This window comes from Lemur catta, chromosome 21 (assembly GCF_020740605.2).
Source record: "Lemur catta isolate mLemCat1 chromosome 21, mLemCat1.pri, whole genome shotgun sequence".
Lineage (NCBI taxonomy): Eukaryota > Metazoa > Chordata > Mammalia > Primates > Lemuridae > Lemur > Lemur catta.
This window is the reverse complement of record NC_059148.1, coordinates 27,140,359-27,156,914: the sequence shown is the minus strand read 5'-3', so window position 1 is coordinate 27,156,914 and position 16,556 is coordinate 27,140,359. Positions and strand designations below refer to the sequence as shown.

At 52.1% G+C, this 16,556-nt stretch overlaps 1 protein-coding gene across 1 annotated transcript; it reads right to left on the bottom strand.

Annotated features, from left to right (window-relative positions):
- Positions 1 to 23: 23 nt before the first annotated feature.
- Positions 24 to 16,323, bottom strand: LRRC43 (leucine rich repeat containing 43). Its single transcript, XM_045534724.1, has 12 exons — positions 16,057 to 16,323; positions 15,587 to 15,847; positions 14,564 to 14,674; positions 13,450 to 13,589; positions 11,691 to 11,929; positions 10,862 to 11,049; positions 10,034 to 10,263; positions 4,915 to 5,056; positions 4,560 to 4,706; positions 4,280 to 4,468; positions 3,945 to 3,978; positions 24 to 276 (listed from the first exon to the last, which is right to left on the bottom strand). The coding sequence occupies exons 1-12, from the start codon at positions 16,321 to 16,323 to the stop codon at positions 149 to 151; spliced, it is 2,076 nt and encodes a 691-aa protein (XP_045390680.1). The 3' UTR covers positions 24 to 148.
- Positions 16,324 to 16,556: the final 233 nt, after the last annotated feature.

The following is a 16,556-nucleotide window of genomic DNA, read 5'->3' as shown; positions in this document are numbered from 1 at the left end:
CGCCGGGTCTCCGCGGGCCCGCCCGGGTGCACGTGCCCCGCGCCGCTTCCCCGGCCTTCGCAAGAGCCCGGCCCGCAGAGGCCACTCCCGCCCCGGCGCGCGGACAGAGCGAGGCCCCGGTGCCCAAAGTGGCCTTTACTGCCCGCGGCTACACGGCGGACGCGCGCAGCGCCTCGGCGGCCGAGCGGCTCTGGCTCAGCTGCACCTGCAGCTCCACGGTCAGGGGCTGCGGCGAGTAGTCTTCGTCGGACACCACGGCAGGCAGGGGTGTTTTTTCTGAAAAAACGGAAACACGAGCGAATGAGTCCAGAGCGAGGAGCCGGCAGTTCTCGGCACCACAAGCCCTGTCCTCCGACCTGCGGGAGCAGAGCTGCGGCCCTCGGTCTGTCCCATGATCAGACAATTAAATCGCAATTATATCATTTAATCAGTCGCACCTGTGGGAGTTGCAAGACGGAACTAGCTGCTTTTTTTTCTCAAAACACCGTTTTAACTGGAAAGAACACTGACTAACTGTGTATGTTTAGACTTGGGTATTTGGCAGATATTTTTCTGCAACTGAAGTAATTCTGACATTTCAGGGAAAACAACTGAAAACATTTTGATAAATAAATTTATAACTTTTGAGCTTTCAGCTCGAAATTGTAATTTTGGAACATTGCATCTGCCACCGTGAATTTACCAGCTTCCCAATACTCAAAGACTTTTCTAATGATAGGGGTGGTGATATTAAACAATGTGATTTTTGGATAATGTATAATGAATGTGTTAACAGCTGGAAGATCTGCATAACTCAGCCTGTATTTTACAAATAACCAATGCATGTATAAATCATGCATGATAAAATATCCATTCAAAATGCAAAGTAGACCAATAATCTAACTTATGAAAAATTTCAGTATAGATTGTTTTCACATCTTAACAACCGTTAAGAAACTACTACCTGTCAAATTTGGTGTAATATTAAAGAATATCGTCAATTATTTGAAAGTCTATTAAAAAATACCCCCTCCTTTCCAATTATGTGTCTGCATGAGTTTGGATTTCCTGCATACACTTTAATCATCACAAGCAACTGTCTGCAGAAGTAGCTATAAAAATTCAGGTGTCTCCAATTAAGACAGACATTAAAGAGAATTACAAAAATGAAAAAAAAAGATCATCTTATCCCTACAGACAAGTATGACAAGTCACATGTCCATATCATGCGTGTGTGGGTCTTGGAAGTCCAGTAGTGTAAGTCTTCCAACTTTGTTCTTCTTTTTCAAAGTTTTTTGGCTATTTTAGGTCCTTTCCATATGAATTTTAGGATGTTTGCTGATTTCTACTAAAAAATTCTGCCAGGACTATGATTGAGATTATGTTGAATCCATAAATCAATTGGAGGAAAACCAACATTTTAATATTGAATCTTCTAATCCACGTACATAGTGCATCTCTCCCTTTACAGCATTTGACAGTTTTCAGTGCACAGGACTCCCACGTCTTTTGTCCGATTTATCCCTTTTTCATATTTTTCAATGCTATTATAAATGGTATTTTAAAATTTCAATATCTGTTCACTGCTAGTGTACAGAACTACATTTTTTTTTTCTTTTTGAGACAGGGACTTGCTCTGTCACCCAGACTGGAGTGCAGTGGCTCAATGGTAGCTCACTGCAGCCTCAAACTCCTGGGCTCAAGGGTTCCTCCTGCCTCAGCCTCCCAGGTACATGGGACTACAGGCACCCACCACCACACCTGGCTAATTTTTCTTATTTTTTTATAGAGATGGGGCCTCACTATGTTGCACTGGCTGGTCTCTAGCTACTGGCCTCAAGCGATCTTCCTGCCTTGCCCTCCCAAAGTACTGGGATGACAGGTGTGAGCCACTGTACCCAGCCTAATTTTAGATAGTTTCTATTGCTTCAAGTTCACTAAACTTTACTTCTGCATTGTCTAATCTGCTGTTAATCCCACTGAGTGTAACTGTCACGTGACATTGTAGTTTTCATCTCTAAAAGTTTGATTTCTTTTATTGTCCATGTCATTACTTAACATGTTCAATCTTTCCTCTAGCTTCTTGAATATACAGAATGCAATTATAATTACTGTTTTAGTGTCCTTGTCCACTAATTCTATCACATATGTCATTTCTGAGTCAATTTTGATTGATAATTACATATTGCATTTTCCTGTTTTGCATGCCAAGCAATTTTTTACTGGATGGTAGACGTTGTGAATTTTACCTTAAGTGGTGTCTCTTTTTGTATTCTTACACATATTCTTGAGTTTTGTTCTAGGATTCAGTTAAGTTTGATCCTTTCCGGTCTTGTTCTCTCTTCCTGATCAAAATTGGTGGGGTTCCCCAGGGACTGTGTCAACCCTTTTTTGCAGACAAGTGGTGTCTCTTTTTGTATTCTTACACATATTCTTGAGTTTTGTTCTAGGATTCAGTTAAGTTTGATCCTTTCCGGTCTTGTTCTCTCTTCCTGATCAAAATTGGTGGGGTTCCCCAGGGACTGTGTCAACCCTTTTTTCTTGTCTGCCCACAAAAGCTCATGTATACAAACTGATCATTTCATTACTAAATGTTTGTAGATGGCCTATTATGTGCCTGCTATGCTGTTGCAGGAGATTATGTGACATTATATAATACAGGCACAACCCCTGGCCTCCTGTAGCTCACAGTGTGAGGGACAAGATAGTAATTACATAATTATACAGATGGATACCTACTGGGTTACCACTGTGGTAAGTACTGCAGAGGAAAACACAGGGTGCTGTGAAGAATGCAGGGAGCCCACCAGAACCCCCAGAGGATCGGGGAAGACATCCCTGAAGAAGGGTCACTGAAGCTGAGATGAGACAGATGAAGTAGTAGCTGAGCGAACAGGGTGGCAAGTGCAATGTAAGTGTTCCAGGTGGATCTCTCAGCGCCTTCATGGAAATAACGGATTTTGTAATGTGGCTACCAGGAAGTCACGAAAGAACAGAGTCTCGCTCCATCGCCCAGGCGAGAGTGCAGTGGCGTCATCATAGCTCACAGCAACCTCAAACTCCTGAGCTCAAGGAATCCTCCCGCCTCAGCCTCCGAGTCATGGAAGAATCTTAAGCAGGGCAGTGACTCAACCTGACAGCAGCTGCAGGGGAGGAGGCAGGTCTATATGAAGGCAGGTGCGATTGTATGGGTTCCAGAATATTCTCAGCACCCCAAGTGGACACCCTGTCCACGTGAGACAATCACATTCTCCTTCCTCCAGCTCCTGGCCACCACCAGCCTGCCTTCTGTCTCTGTGAACTTACTTGTCCTGGACATTTCATACAAATGGAATCATCTATGTGGCCTTTTGTGCCTGACCTCTCTCACTCAGCATCATGTTCTCAAGGCTGGTCTACGCTGCGGCATGTATCAGACTTTCCTGCCTTTTCGTGGCTGAGTAATATTCCTTGGTACGGAGGTGCCACGTTGTTCATCCATTCAGCAGCTGATGGACGTCTGGGTTGTTTCCACTTTTTGGCTTCAGAATTATGGATAATTCTGCTATGATCTTGCCTTATTCTTTTACAACAGCTTCCAGCTGCTCTCTGTCTCCTCTCTCTCCCTCTAAGCCAGGCAGTTCTTTCTAAAACTCAGATCTAAAACGTGCCTGTTTCAGACACTTCAGCAGCTCCCCACATGGCAAAGTAGGGCCGAGGACCTGAAGCCGACGCCAGACACCTGCTGAAGGAGGACCCTGGGCTGCGCCCGGCTCTGAGCCCCTTGGCGACAGGCGCCTTTTCCCGCGGTGTCAGGACCCACAGTGGCAACGTGGTCTGGGGGCTGCAGGGAAGACCCCGGGATGGGTCCTGAGGGTGGGCCTGGCCCCCCACGGGCCAGCAGACAGGACTGTCCGCCCTTCTGTTCCTTTGCCCCATCAGGGCTGCCCCGCAGGGCTCCGTCAGTCACCACCTCCAGTGCTTACCTTTTTTGGCAAGTTTCTTAAGCTTCTTCAAATCCTGAGAGAAAGAACCACAAAACGAGGTCTTTACTAGAATGGGGAGATGCTGGGGAGGGGCGTCTCTGGGGGCCCCATCCCCTCCAAGGCCTCTGGCTGGTCCAGGGGGCTAAGGGCTCTCCCAGTGAGGAGGGTGCCCACCCCAGTCCACACCGTGCGCGTGGCCCACAGAGGGGTCCCCACGTGTTCCACCCAGGGAAAGGCCCCACCGGGCCAGCCTTCCTCCTCCCACAGCCCGGGCAAGGTTTCCTTGGGGAGGGCGAAGGCAGAGGTGGGGGGTCACCGTGTGGGCCCCGCTGTACCCTGGCAAGTGTCAGCTTATCAGATTCCAAGGTGCGGATCACCCCAAAGTTGCACTCTGTGGACACCATGGGCTCCCCCGAGAGCAGGGGCTCCAGGGCCACCGGGCCGCTGCCCAGCACCCGCAGGATGGGCGGGTCCTGGCGCAGCTCCTTGGGAAGCTCTTTCTTCTTCTTGTGCCACTTGCGTTCCTGGGGAAGAGGCCAGGGACGTGGGGCGTGGGGCGGGACAGGCGAGGGCCTGTGGCTAGGTGGCCCACCCGTCTGCGGGGCCTGCTCGTACCTTGGCAGCCTCCTTCTCCTCCTTCCCTGCCTTGTCCTTCCCCTTCTTGTCTTTCTCCTTCTTCCCTTTCTGGTCTTTCTCCCCTTTTCCTTTCTTGGCAGGCAAGGGGCTGTCGACGGTAGGCGGCACTAAGGACCAGGAGACGATCTGGGAACAAGAAAGGGCCCCAGGTGAGCAGAGGTGCGGGTGGGCCCCGGGGCGGCCCCCGCCCACTGTTCTGGAAAGGCGCAGAGACCGGTCTAAGGGGGCAGCGGCTGCAAGAAAGGCTGGGATGGCCCCATGGGATCTGGAACCGAGCAAAGGGTGGGAATGAGTCAGCCACGGGGAGATCCAGCCCCCGCCTCCGCCTGCCCACCTTCTCCTCCACGATGGTCACAGTGGTTCCCGTCAGCAGGAAGGCCTTGAGCAACACCAGGTCCTTGAAGGTGTGCTGCATCTCGTAGTTGCAGGCAATGACCTCAGCCCAGGGCATGTGGACGGTGCTGAAGAGGACTCTCCTTGGGGAGGGGGAGATCAAGACGTGGGCGCCATCGCTGGGGGCTGTGGCCGGGCACCAGGGACAAGGCTGTGAGGGGACTTCGGAGAAGACCTCAAGCATCAGAGCCCAGGCACAGCGTGAGACTGGGGACCTGGCCACTGCCTCACAGGGCAGAGGGACCAGAGGGCCAGGAAGGAAAGTGGGCACAGAGGAGAAGGCAGAAGAAATGCAGACAGAGAGTCCTTCCGGGGCATGACTGTGCCCTGCACGCCTCGTGGAAACCAGCCAGACAGGACCGGAAGCTTAACACAGAGCTCAGCAAAGCAGCCGCAGAGGAGTAGAGACACTACAAAGTCATGCCCCAGTGGCAGGCAAAATTCTACTGGGATATGTCCTGGGGCTTGACAAACGGAGTGTGGGGAGTTACCTGGCAGAGAAAGCAAGAAATCCGAAGAACCCATTTACAAGAGAACGACAGGGACTGGAACAAATACTGTGCGGTTCTACTCACACCAGGCACCCGGGGTAGTCACATGCACAGAGACACACAGTAGGACAGCAGGGGCCAGAGGCTGCGGGGACGGGGAGGACAGTGAGTGCTTACTGGGGACAGGGGTTCAGTCTGGGAGGGTGGGAAGAGTTCTGGAGATGGACGGTGGTGATTGTGGCACAATAATGCAAATACCACTAAATTGTATACTCAAAAAGGGCTAAAAAGGGGACATTTTATGTCGCGTGTATTTAACACAATACAGAGCTAAGGATTCTGTCAATGGTGAAGTCCAGGAATGTACTGGCACGCCAAAAGTGATATTCTGTGAATAAACAGATTGATCGATAAATGAATGAGTTATTTATGCCACTGGATTATAAAGTATATCAAAACCCAAGAATTCCCGGAACAGCGAGATGCTGGGTCCCAGGCGGAAACTACTCCAGCCACGCCGCAGACTAGAGCACAGGCCGTGTACCTGGGACTACGTCAGCGTCGGGACATTGTGGTAACCCGGAAGCAGCATTAAGCTTGGGAAGTATTTAACATATATTGTTTTTACAACTTGATCACAGAATTAAGAAGAATTCATAATATACTGTAACAAAATTAAAATAAGCCCAAGTTAAATATTAATCAAAACCAGATGAAAATCGAATAACTCACTTATTCGAGCTCTGAGGAGGAAGGACAGCGCAGTCAGAGAGAAAGTCGGGGCTGTGGTGTCACAGCCGGCAGGGCCAGTGACACAACGGGGTCAGCCCAGGGCTTGCAAAGGATGCAAAAGTTGAGCAAAACCACTGCTAGAAGGGGAACATCAACATGGGGGAAATTCATGTGACAATAAAACATATGTGATTTAGTGATAGGATACATAGTAAAATCTCAGATACAATGTGAATAATTGTACTTTCCCAGGTTAAAGAAGTTTTAGAACTTCCTGAATTTAAAAAAAAAAACAAAACCACATTTAAAAACCCCCAAAACTAGTGATAACATGCTGTGTGTAAATGATACAGATATATAAAGGTTACCACTCAGAAATCTACTGAAGAAGTGAGTGGGGAGTCGACACAATCTATCTGCACGACGTCATCTTCTTCACTGTCGTCGCTTCCTGGAACGTAACCCTGACCTGGTTACTTCTCTGCTTAAAACTTTCCAGCAGTCTCTCCTGGGGAGGAAGGAGGCTTTTGCTCCATCTATCTCTCCAGCCCTATCTCTTGCCAACCTCCACCCTCCGTCTCATTCAAATTTCTTTCTGCTGTTTCCTCCCACATCTGTGTGCCCGCCTGGGCCTCCTGAAGCGCTGGGATCACAGGTGGGAGCCACGCGCCAAAGGTTTCTTAAATAGGAACATTAATAATGAAAACGTCTGTTCATCCAAAGATCGTGTTAAGAGAGTGAAAAAGCAAGCCAGAGAATGGGGAAGTTACTTGCCATGCATAATACTGAGAAAGGCTTATATCCAGATTATATGAGGAAATCCTACACATTAACAAGAAAAAGACGGATGAGCCAATCAAAAAATGGGTAAGAAAGTCAAGAAGGAAATCCACAAAAGATGAAATCCTCATAGCCGATAAACATATGAAAAAGTGTTCCATGGCATTCGTAATCAGGGAAAAGCACATTCAAACCACCCTGAGATACTAACACGCACCTATGGAGACGAGGTCACGGAGCAGGCGGGAGCTGCTCTCCTTAGAAAGGCGGCTTGCGGCGGGCCCCTGCCTGGCGTCTGGGAAGTGTGGTAAGGACCTTCCACACCGTCAGAATCTTCAAAGATTCTAGGGGGGGTTCCCATCATTCTCTAACTGGTAAGAGCGGCTCATCGCTTCTAGACTGTTTATACAAACAACATGTTTCAGGCTGCACGCCGGCTTTCCTTCTGGGAGGCTGGAATTTTGGTAGGTGCCTATATGACCAGCCCCCAGTAAAAACCACCGACTCCTAGACTCAGGTGAGCTTTCCTGGTAGACACTGTACGAGTGTCGTCTCAACTTGCGGGGAATTAAGTGCATGCTGTGTGACTCCACGGAGACAGGACTCTTAAAAGCGCGTGCCTGGTTTCCTCTGGACTTGTCCCATGTACTTTTTCCTTGCTGATCTTGCTCTGTGTGCTCTCACGGTAATAAATCACAGCCACGAGTTTGACTACAGGCTGAGTCCCGAGAGTCCTCCTAGTGAATTACTGAACCTGGGGGTGGTCTTCGAGACCCTGACAAAACACTCAACAGAATAGCTAATATTAAAAGACTAACAAGAGTTAGCAAGAATGTGATGCAACTGGAATTCTCATATACTTTTTGTCAGAGAGTAAATTGGTACAACCACTTTGGGAAAATGTTTCACAATATCTCCTAAAGCTGAACATATACATATATATATTTTACCACAATTATACTTCAAAGAAAAAGAAGAATGTTCCTATGAACAGCAGGTTTACTCATTATAGCCCAAACCTGGAAACAATCCCAAAGTCCAACAATAACAGCATGGACATAAAATTTGGTACATTCATGCAACAGAATACTGCACAGGAAGGAATCGGAATGACCTAATGCCACACACAACATGAGTGAATCTCATGAACAAAATTTTGAGTCAAAGAAACTGGACACAAGAAAGTACTGCATGGTTTTATCTATATGAAGTTCTAAGACGGGCACAACTAGTTAATGGTGTTAGAAGTCAGGAGAGATGATAGTGGCCTTGGGGAGGAGAGAAGGGGCTGGGATTTGGAGGGGCTGTGAATGCTCTACTTCTTGTCGGGGTGGTGCTTATGTAAGTGCCCTCGCCACTGAGCTGTAAGATGTATATACTTTTCCACACGTTACACTTAAATTATTTAAAAAAGAGCAGGTGTATATGTCTATGCCACATGCAGAATCAGCAAATTTCAAATCAATACACAGAACCAGGCCGGGCGAGGTGGCTCACACCTGTAATCCTAGCACTCTGGGAGGCTGAGGTGGGTGGATCGCTCGAGGTCAGGAGTTCGAGACCAGCCTCAGCAAGAGCGAGACCCCGTCTCTACTAAAAATAGAAAGAAATTATCTGGCCAACTAAAAAATATATATAGAAAAAATTAGCCAGGCATGGTGGCGCATGCCTGTAGTCCCAGCTACTGGGGAGGCTGAGGCAGTAGGATCACTTGAGCCCAGGAGTTTGAGGTTGCTGTGAGCTAGGCTGACGCCACAGCACTCACTCTAGCCCGGGCAACACAGCAAGACTCTGTCTCGAAAAAAAAATACATAGAACCAGTCCATTTTATTGCAAAAAATAAATTATATAAATATATGTATTCTGTATATATGTCTGTTGAAGAAGAATTAGGGAATTACATACACAAAACTGCTAAGAGTAATTAATTCTATGAAATGAGTTAGATGGATGGAGGAAAGGAAACTTTTATTTGCCAATTTACCTAATGTTTAAAGTGGGAGAATTATTTGTGGCTCTTACTTTTCTGTTAATTTTTCCAAATATTAAAAGAAAATTAAGTCCTCCGCCGTGATTCACCAAGCACTCTCACACAAAATCGGCAGGTTCCACTACTGTCCCCTCTGCCGCAGCAGGGACAGTGGCTGCCCACGTCCCGTTACCAGGGGGAACATCAGTGCTGAGATGTGGGGGGGGGACTAGCTCCCCTCACCCTCAACAAGCCTGTAGCATTTACTTTCAGCTGAGGTTTTAAAGTAACTGTTAGCAGCAAAACCTGCGTGAGGTCCAGTGAGCTGGAATCCACCCACTTTAGCATCTTTCAATATCTAAATTGTGCCTTCCGCCCTCTGGTAATGAGAAGGCTCAAATAACCACCAAAGCTGACAGCTGGAAATTTGTAAAAAAATAAATAATTAAATAAAGTATGCTGCAATTGTTAATATACAGGCCATAGGGAAAAAAATAAAGTAAAATAAATAAACCAAAACAAAGCTCAATATTTTGAGATTAGTACAAAAATCAGAGCCTCAATACTCTGTGAAAACTGACTCTAAGTTCCTGTAAAATTCTTCATCATCAGAATAAATTCTTTAACAAATCAGATGTGTGATACATGCGAAGCCCATGACATGGACCAGATCGGACTTAATAAGGACAGGAAGAACAAAGTATCCGGGCTGGAAGATCCTTACTGCACTTTCTATGCCCGAACACATTCCACATGGACTACAAAGTTAAACCGAAAGGTTCTCAACCCCAAGGGCTGAGATGAAAAGGGTGTCCATTTACCGTCTCTCAGGTGACTCAAGAACATTCAATCGTTCAGAAACTCTGGGCTGCTCAGGGAGACGGGGTTTAGCTGCACTGTGGTGGGAGTCAGGACTGCAGAGATTGGACCCACCCGGGATCGAACCCGCGCAGCCCACGGCCCAGGGCCTGAGTGGGCTCCGGGGTGTGGCTCAGCCACCAGGACTGGAAGGGGCGGGTGACAGTGCGGTCCCGGCGTGCTGGTACCCCAGTGACACTACTTGCTCCGGGTCAGGTTCCCATCCTTACCCCGGGGACGGGAAGAGCCGGGGATCCATGCGAGGCCGCAACTTGCCCAACTCCTCCACGGAGTCTATCGACCCTGGCACCTCGACTGACTCGGCCGAGACGAGGGTCGACTCCGACTCTGCCGACTCGGCTGTCCCAGACTCTAGCGACACTTCTTCTTCAGCCTCTTCCACAGACTCTTCAGCAAATTCCTTGACAAATAATTCCGGGCTGGGAGAAGGGTTGACGATCTGCAGGGAAGACACAGAAACACGTGCCAGGCGGCCGTCTTCAGACAGCTCCCATGCCCTGGGTATGTCCACAGCCATCGACGTCCGGAGGAGCCTAAAGCATGCGCAGACACACCAACTTAGAAGGCAGGAAGTTTAAAAAAAAAAAAAAAAACGATCATGTTTTTTCTCAAAGTTCTACTTTATGAGCGAACACAGCAGCAGTAACGACCTCTACGCCAGAGCGGGAGACGGGGATCGTCACGTCAGTCCCGGTCAGATGGTGTCCTTGGGTTTTCTTCTGATGTGCAGGGAGACGGGAGACGCTGTAGACACTGCAGAATGGGGCTGGAAGTGAGGGGCCTCATTAGGAAACTCCGGGCTGCCCCTCATAAGGCCAGGATTTTGAGGGGACAGAGGATGTGTGCACCGTCGAGAATTCCTCTGGCTGTAAGCAAAGGGCTGAGCTGAAGCCAGGCCCCTGCTCAGAGCAGAGGCATGAATGAGAGAGCTCCACGGCACGCATGTTCCTGGGCCCCAAGAAGCAGTTCTGCCTGCACAGGGACCCAGCAGACCCACGCATGGAGCCACCGTGTTCCAGGAACAGCCCGGGGCATACCTCGGCCAGCACGCCCATGTACTCCTCCTCTCTGACTTCCTCCTCTTCCATAAATTCGTAGGTCACGTAATAGTTATAGGTGATGAAAGGGCCTTCAGGCCCTGGTTCCGAGTGGAAGACAGAGGAGTCCAGAACCCCTTTGACATTTCCAAGGTTCACCACAAGCTGCGCCTCACATGCCAAGAAATCTGCAAGGAGGAACAGGCAGGACTGAGCGACCTGCGGGAGCAGAAGGCGGCAGGCAGACAGTGGTCCCCAGCCCTCTCCTCCACGCAGGGCTGAGCCTTAGAGCTTGGCCGACTGGGTGCACATCCCAGCTCTGCCAAGTTCAACCGGAGTGATTTGGGCTAATTCATTACATCCAACTGAAGCCTGGCTCTCCCCGTCTGCACAACGGGAATGCCAAGAGCTGCTTTGCAGAGATGGTTACAGCGAGTGCTGGAGATCAGAAATCTACGTCATCTTAGCAAGTGCCCAGCACACAGCAGATGTAGCGGTTGTCAACGTTTTATCTCGCTGACCTTGAGGGCTCCAATGCACCTTGTGGCATGGGCCACAAGGGGGTGATCTTAAGCCACCATGGAAGTGAAGAAAAGGCTTGAAAAAACTGTCACGGCCTCCCGACCTCTTCTATCTCCAAATCCCAATCACAGGGATCAAAACCTGGGGGAAAACCCTGACCCAGAGGAGATGCTGGACCTGACCAGGGTCTGGGTCAAACGGGGAGCTGCGGGGACGGAGGGCCAGGTGGACCCAGGAGGGTGCGGGATGGCCAGGCAGAGGCTGGGGCATCCTGTGCCATCTCCTCCCTACACCCCGGCACCCTCACCACCACTGAGGCTGAGCCCCCGGAACTGATGCTTCTCGTTGGGGGACACGGTGATGTCGTCCAGCACGCAGAGCCGGGACAGGGTGTCGATGGTAAAGCCGCGGTAGTAGGGCACCAGTGCCAGCGGGTTCCCCTGCAGCACCAGCAGCCGCAGCCGCCTGAGGGGCCTGAGGTTGACCATCAGGCCCTGCAGGTCTGTCAGGTCATTGAAGCTCAGGTCCAGAGAGACGAGGTTGGGCCTGGAGGGCGAGCAGGACCGCGCAGGGTCAGGAAGCCAGTGGGCGAGGGGTGGCAGCCCTGTGCCCAGGACGACAGCCCACCCTGGGCCCTCCTCATTCCACCCAGGACCCAAGTCAGCCCTGGACTGGGAATGACCTCCTGGCGCTGCGTCTCTACCGTCTGGTGAGGCCGCCACCCACAGGACGGCCGTCGCAACCTGCCTCTGCCCGACTTCACACTGGGTGCACCTGGGAGGTTCTCCACAAACACTCACTGAGACCCCGGACAGCAAGGCTGGGGGAGAAGTGGGGGCAACGTGGGGGCAGGGAGGGGGGCCCCTGTGGCTGTAGGAACAAGCCGTCTGGAAGCTGGAGAGTGCTGGTCACAGCCAGAGCGGCACACGACCACAGGACGCTGCATCCGTGCCTGGAGAAGGGGGCTGGGAAGGGGGGCCGAGGCCTGCGGCGGGGTGGGCTTTCCCGCTGCCATGCACTAGAAAGCAAACTGATGACAGCCCTGAGGACAGACGCAAGGGAAACTCGAGGGGCACCTGTCAGCACAGCCATTCACAACCAGCCAGTCAGTTTCCCACTGATTGAACCCAGGGACCTCACCTCTCGTCCCCAGAGCAGAAGAGAAGGGGACAGAAGGAACCTACGGTCAGAGAGGGGCCATCCCTTCCCTACCAGGTCTTCCCCCCTGCAGCAGCCGGTACGATTGGACCCCTCAAGAAAGTGCGCAGGTCCCCTGGGCGGGGGGGCGAGGTGGGCTTGCCCTGCCCCTTCTGCAGTCCCCGGCTGCGGAGGAGGAAACAGTGCTGCCCTGTGCAGACGCTGAAACCCTGGGACTTCTTGCAGCAACCTTTGCTTTGCGAAGCCTTCCCGGCCCAGCTTCCTGTGATGGCCTTGCATGGGTGGCTTCTGACCCCCTCACACTTCTCAGATCCAGGATTTTAAGTTTTCCACGGCTCACCCGCCAAGGGGACAATGTCAAACATCAATAACCAGGAGGTGACTATTCTGCGCAACTTCAGACAGACACTGGCTCTTCAGTAGCGATGGCGCGTCCTGCGTAACGGAGGGTTCTGTCTCCAGGGCAGTGGTTCTGCCTTGGGGCGAAGTTGCCTCTCGTGGGACCTTAGGTACCATCTGGAGACATTTTTGATTGTCACTACTAGTGGGGAGCTGCTACTGGCATCTACTGGGCACAGGCCAGGGACACTGCTGACATCCTACCGTGCACAGGACAGTCCCCACAACAAAGGACAATCAGGCCCAAAGGGCAACAGAGCCCGTGTTGAGAGGCCCTGCTCTAAAGTATGGCACCAAAGCTAAGAGTCAGACCCACTCCCACTACCTCTCGGGATCCCTCCCTGGGCTTTGGTGGGCAGGGTCAGAGAAATAGGGCCCTGGTCCGGAGCTGGCAGCCCACGGGGAGTTAAAGGAAGAGCAACGCTGAGTTCTCCAAGCCACCAGGGCAGAATCGCCCAACCTAACACTGAATCCTCCCCTCCCTCTCTCCCTTTGGGGTCCCGAGTTACCAATGATTAGAGGTCAGGTACAGACTTTCCAAAGGGCCGCGGAGTTTGTTGTGGCCTAAGCCCAAGTGCTGCAGGTGCGGGGGTGGGTGGGCGCACAGACACTGCAGGCTGCGGATCTCGTTGCTGTAGAGCTCCAGCACCTGGGAGGCCACACGGAGGGAGACAGTGAGGTGCTAAGTCAACGCTGGGAAACTCAGAAGCGGAATCCCAAGTTATTCCTGCTTTGCCTCCCTGGACCCATCTGGACTCCCTTTTAAAAACCCAGGAAGAAAATATTCCTGCAGGTCTTGGGAAGTTTCCTTTCCTTTTGTGAAAGAACCTTCAGATTTTGGAAAGGGGGTGATGTTGGGTGGGTGGGAGGGGAGATGCGCCACACTTTGCTACCTTCTCAACTCATGGGACTATGTCTCTGCAGAAGTCAAAGGGACCCTGGACGGAATAAGGAATAACCCAGAGATAACTGAGAATCCTCTCCCTCACTCGTAGCTCTCACCCAAGGCTTTACCTGGGTTTTCTGGAGCATGGCACACAGCCACACTCAGGAGTCCCTTCTGCCACTAAGTTAACCATTCTCAGCCTCTAATTTAAAATTAAGATCATTTTGACATGCTCAGCTAAAGACTCATGATAAAACCTGGCCTACCCTTCTTAATCTATCTCTATTGGGATAAAATATATATAACAGAACATTTACCACTTTAACCATTTTTAGGTGTGCGATTCAGTGTGTTAATTACATTCATAGTCCGCCTGTGTTACAGCGTGCATCGGTACCTCGTCCCTTTTAAGAGTGAATAGCGCTTTATTGTAGGATATACCACGTTTCTTTTGCTTATTCATCTGTTCACAGACACTTGGGTCGTTTGCACCTTTGGCTGTGGACATTGGTGTGCGAGGACCTATCTGAGTCCCGTCTTCAATTCTTTTGGGGATACAACGAGGAATGGAATTGCTGGGTCACACAGTGATTTTATGTTTAACTTTTTGAGGAATGTGGCCTATATTTTAAAAGCCTAGAGCTGGGCCTGAGCACACAGCTGCCCTGGCCAAACCCGATAGGTGGTGAGGGGCAGCCCTGGCTCAAAGATCCTAAGCGGACCCGGGGCTCCCTCACCTTGAGCGTCGGGGGCAGGTTGGCAGCATCAACCTCCTTGATTCGATTGGCGCTCAGTACCAACTCCTCCAGCTTTAGAAACTTCAGCAGGTCTTTATCCACGTGGCTCACCTGGAGGGGAAGGCAAGGAAGCTAAAGGCCCCACGGGGCAAGGCAGCACTGGAGCAGAAGGCCAGTCTACGTTAGGAAAACCACAGCTTGCCTGCTCGGAGGGTCCCCTCCCAGTGCTCCCTCCCCTGTAAATCATCCCACCAGGATCCAAGGGCCTCGTCCAACCCTCGCCCCTCCGCTGTCTGTGGGTGGTGTATGATTTCCAGGTCAGCTCCTCTGCCCCATGAATCCTCAGTTCTCTGTGGCCCCCAAGACATCAGGAGCCTTTCCTAGCCAGGCCCCTATCCTCTAGGGTGACCAACTGCACCGATGGCCCCCGAGGGAGGGGTTCCTGGGACGTAAAACCTTCAGCACTAAAACTGAGAAAGTCCCAGGCAAACCAGTACACGTCAGTCACCCCACTCACCCGCTACTACCATGTAATTTCCCAGGTTCTCTGGAAAAAGAAAGCAAAGCAAAGGCCCGGGAAGTCTGAGACTAAGTTTCTACACAATGCTGGGCTCTGTTACTGGTCTAGGCAAAGAAGGCTTTTTAGTGACAGAAATGAATACAGGTAGCAGTGTGCCAGCCCTGCCCGACCCCAGGCCCTCACAGTTCAAATGCAGTGAAACCAACACGGACCCTTCACAAGGCCTTTACTAGGACCAGGAGGTTGACTGCAGGTCCGCCAGGAATGACCAGCGGACTCCCCCCACGGGCAAAGGAAGACACATGGCAAAGGATGACTAGCAGCTGGCCCTGCGTGGTGGCCAAGCTGACGACATTAATTAGACAGAGGACAGGCTGGCCTTGGTATCAGCCCCCAGCGCAGGTCCCCAGAGGCGCTGCAGAGAAGGGCACCCACGCTGCTCCTCCCTCCGGGCAGCGGCCCCCTGACGCGAACCCCACAAGCCGGTGCTCACTCGCGCTCACCTCCTCGTCCACCACCCGCAGGGACCGGAAGTAGGAGTAGAAGAAGGTGTCCTTGAGCACCAGTGGGTTCTGGACGGCCAGTTCTCGAAGAAAACGGTCTTCGTCGCTCGAGTCCGTCAGCAGCGCCCAGGGGGAGTGGTGGCTGCGGACCAGGCCCAGCAGGGCCTCCTCGGTCTCCTCCCCGGGGCTCACCGTGTCCTCCTCTCTGGGGACCAGCTCCCTCCATGTTCGCCAAGTTTGGGGAAGAAAGCGCGACTTGTTCTGCAGGGGTAGGGATGGAGAATTTCCCCAGGTGTGACAGTGCTGTTGTGGGGACTGTCCTGTGCCCTGTAGGACAGTTAGCATCTCTGGCCTCTGCTCAGCAGATGCCAGCAGCAGCTCCCCCACTAGTTGTGACAATCAAAAATGTTCCCAGATGGCACCTAAGGTCCCACGAGAGGCAAAATCACCCCAAGGTGAGAGCCCCCCACCTCGCCGCTGCAGCGGTGCCCAGACCCAAACTGCCTCTCAGCCCCTGGGTCCGAGCCCCGCCGCCCCGGCCAGTCCCCTCGGGCCCACGCAGCTCCCAGCCAGGCCCGGCCCGGGTCCTTCCCTCGGCCGGCCCCTCCCGCCGCGCCGGCCCGCACCCAGCTGCCCGCGCCGCAGGGGAACTCGCGCAGACACAGCGCCCGCAGGTGCTCGCGCACCGCCGCGCTCACGGCCCCGCTCTCGGGCTCGCTCGCGCGTCGCGCCTCCATGCCCGCGCCTGCGTTGCTAGGCAACCGCCGGGACGCGGGCGCGCCGGGCGGGCGCGTTCTCGAACCGCGGGGGCGCGCGGCCGCCCGGGCGCTGCCCGAATCCCGGGCTGGCGGAGAGCGCCGGGTTTCCCTGGAGGAAACGGCCTCCCAGGCCCGGGATGGCGGACCCCGGCTCAGCCCCAGACCACCTGGGTTTTCCCTCCTGATCTCATCTGTAAAAATGGGACAATAAT

What these genes read in the sequence shown, in the direction of transcription:
- LRRC43 (XM_045534724.1), bottom strand. Translation starts at nt 16,323, where the DNA reads ATGGAGGCGCGACGCGCGAGCGAGCCCGAGAGCGGGGCCGTGAGCGCG. An exon ending in GGCACCGCTGCAGCGGCGAG is followed by an intron (nt 15,848 to 16,056) that starts GTGGGGGGCTCT and finishes CTACCCCTGCAG; the next exon opens with AACAAGTCGCGCTTTCTTCC. An exon ending in GGGGCTCAGCCTCAGTGGTG is followed by an intron (nt 11,050 to 11,690) that starts GTGAGGGTGCCG and finishes TCCTCCTTGCAG; the next exon opens with ATTTCTTGGCATGTGAGGCG.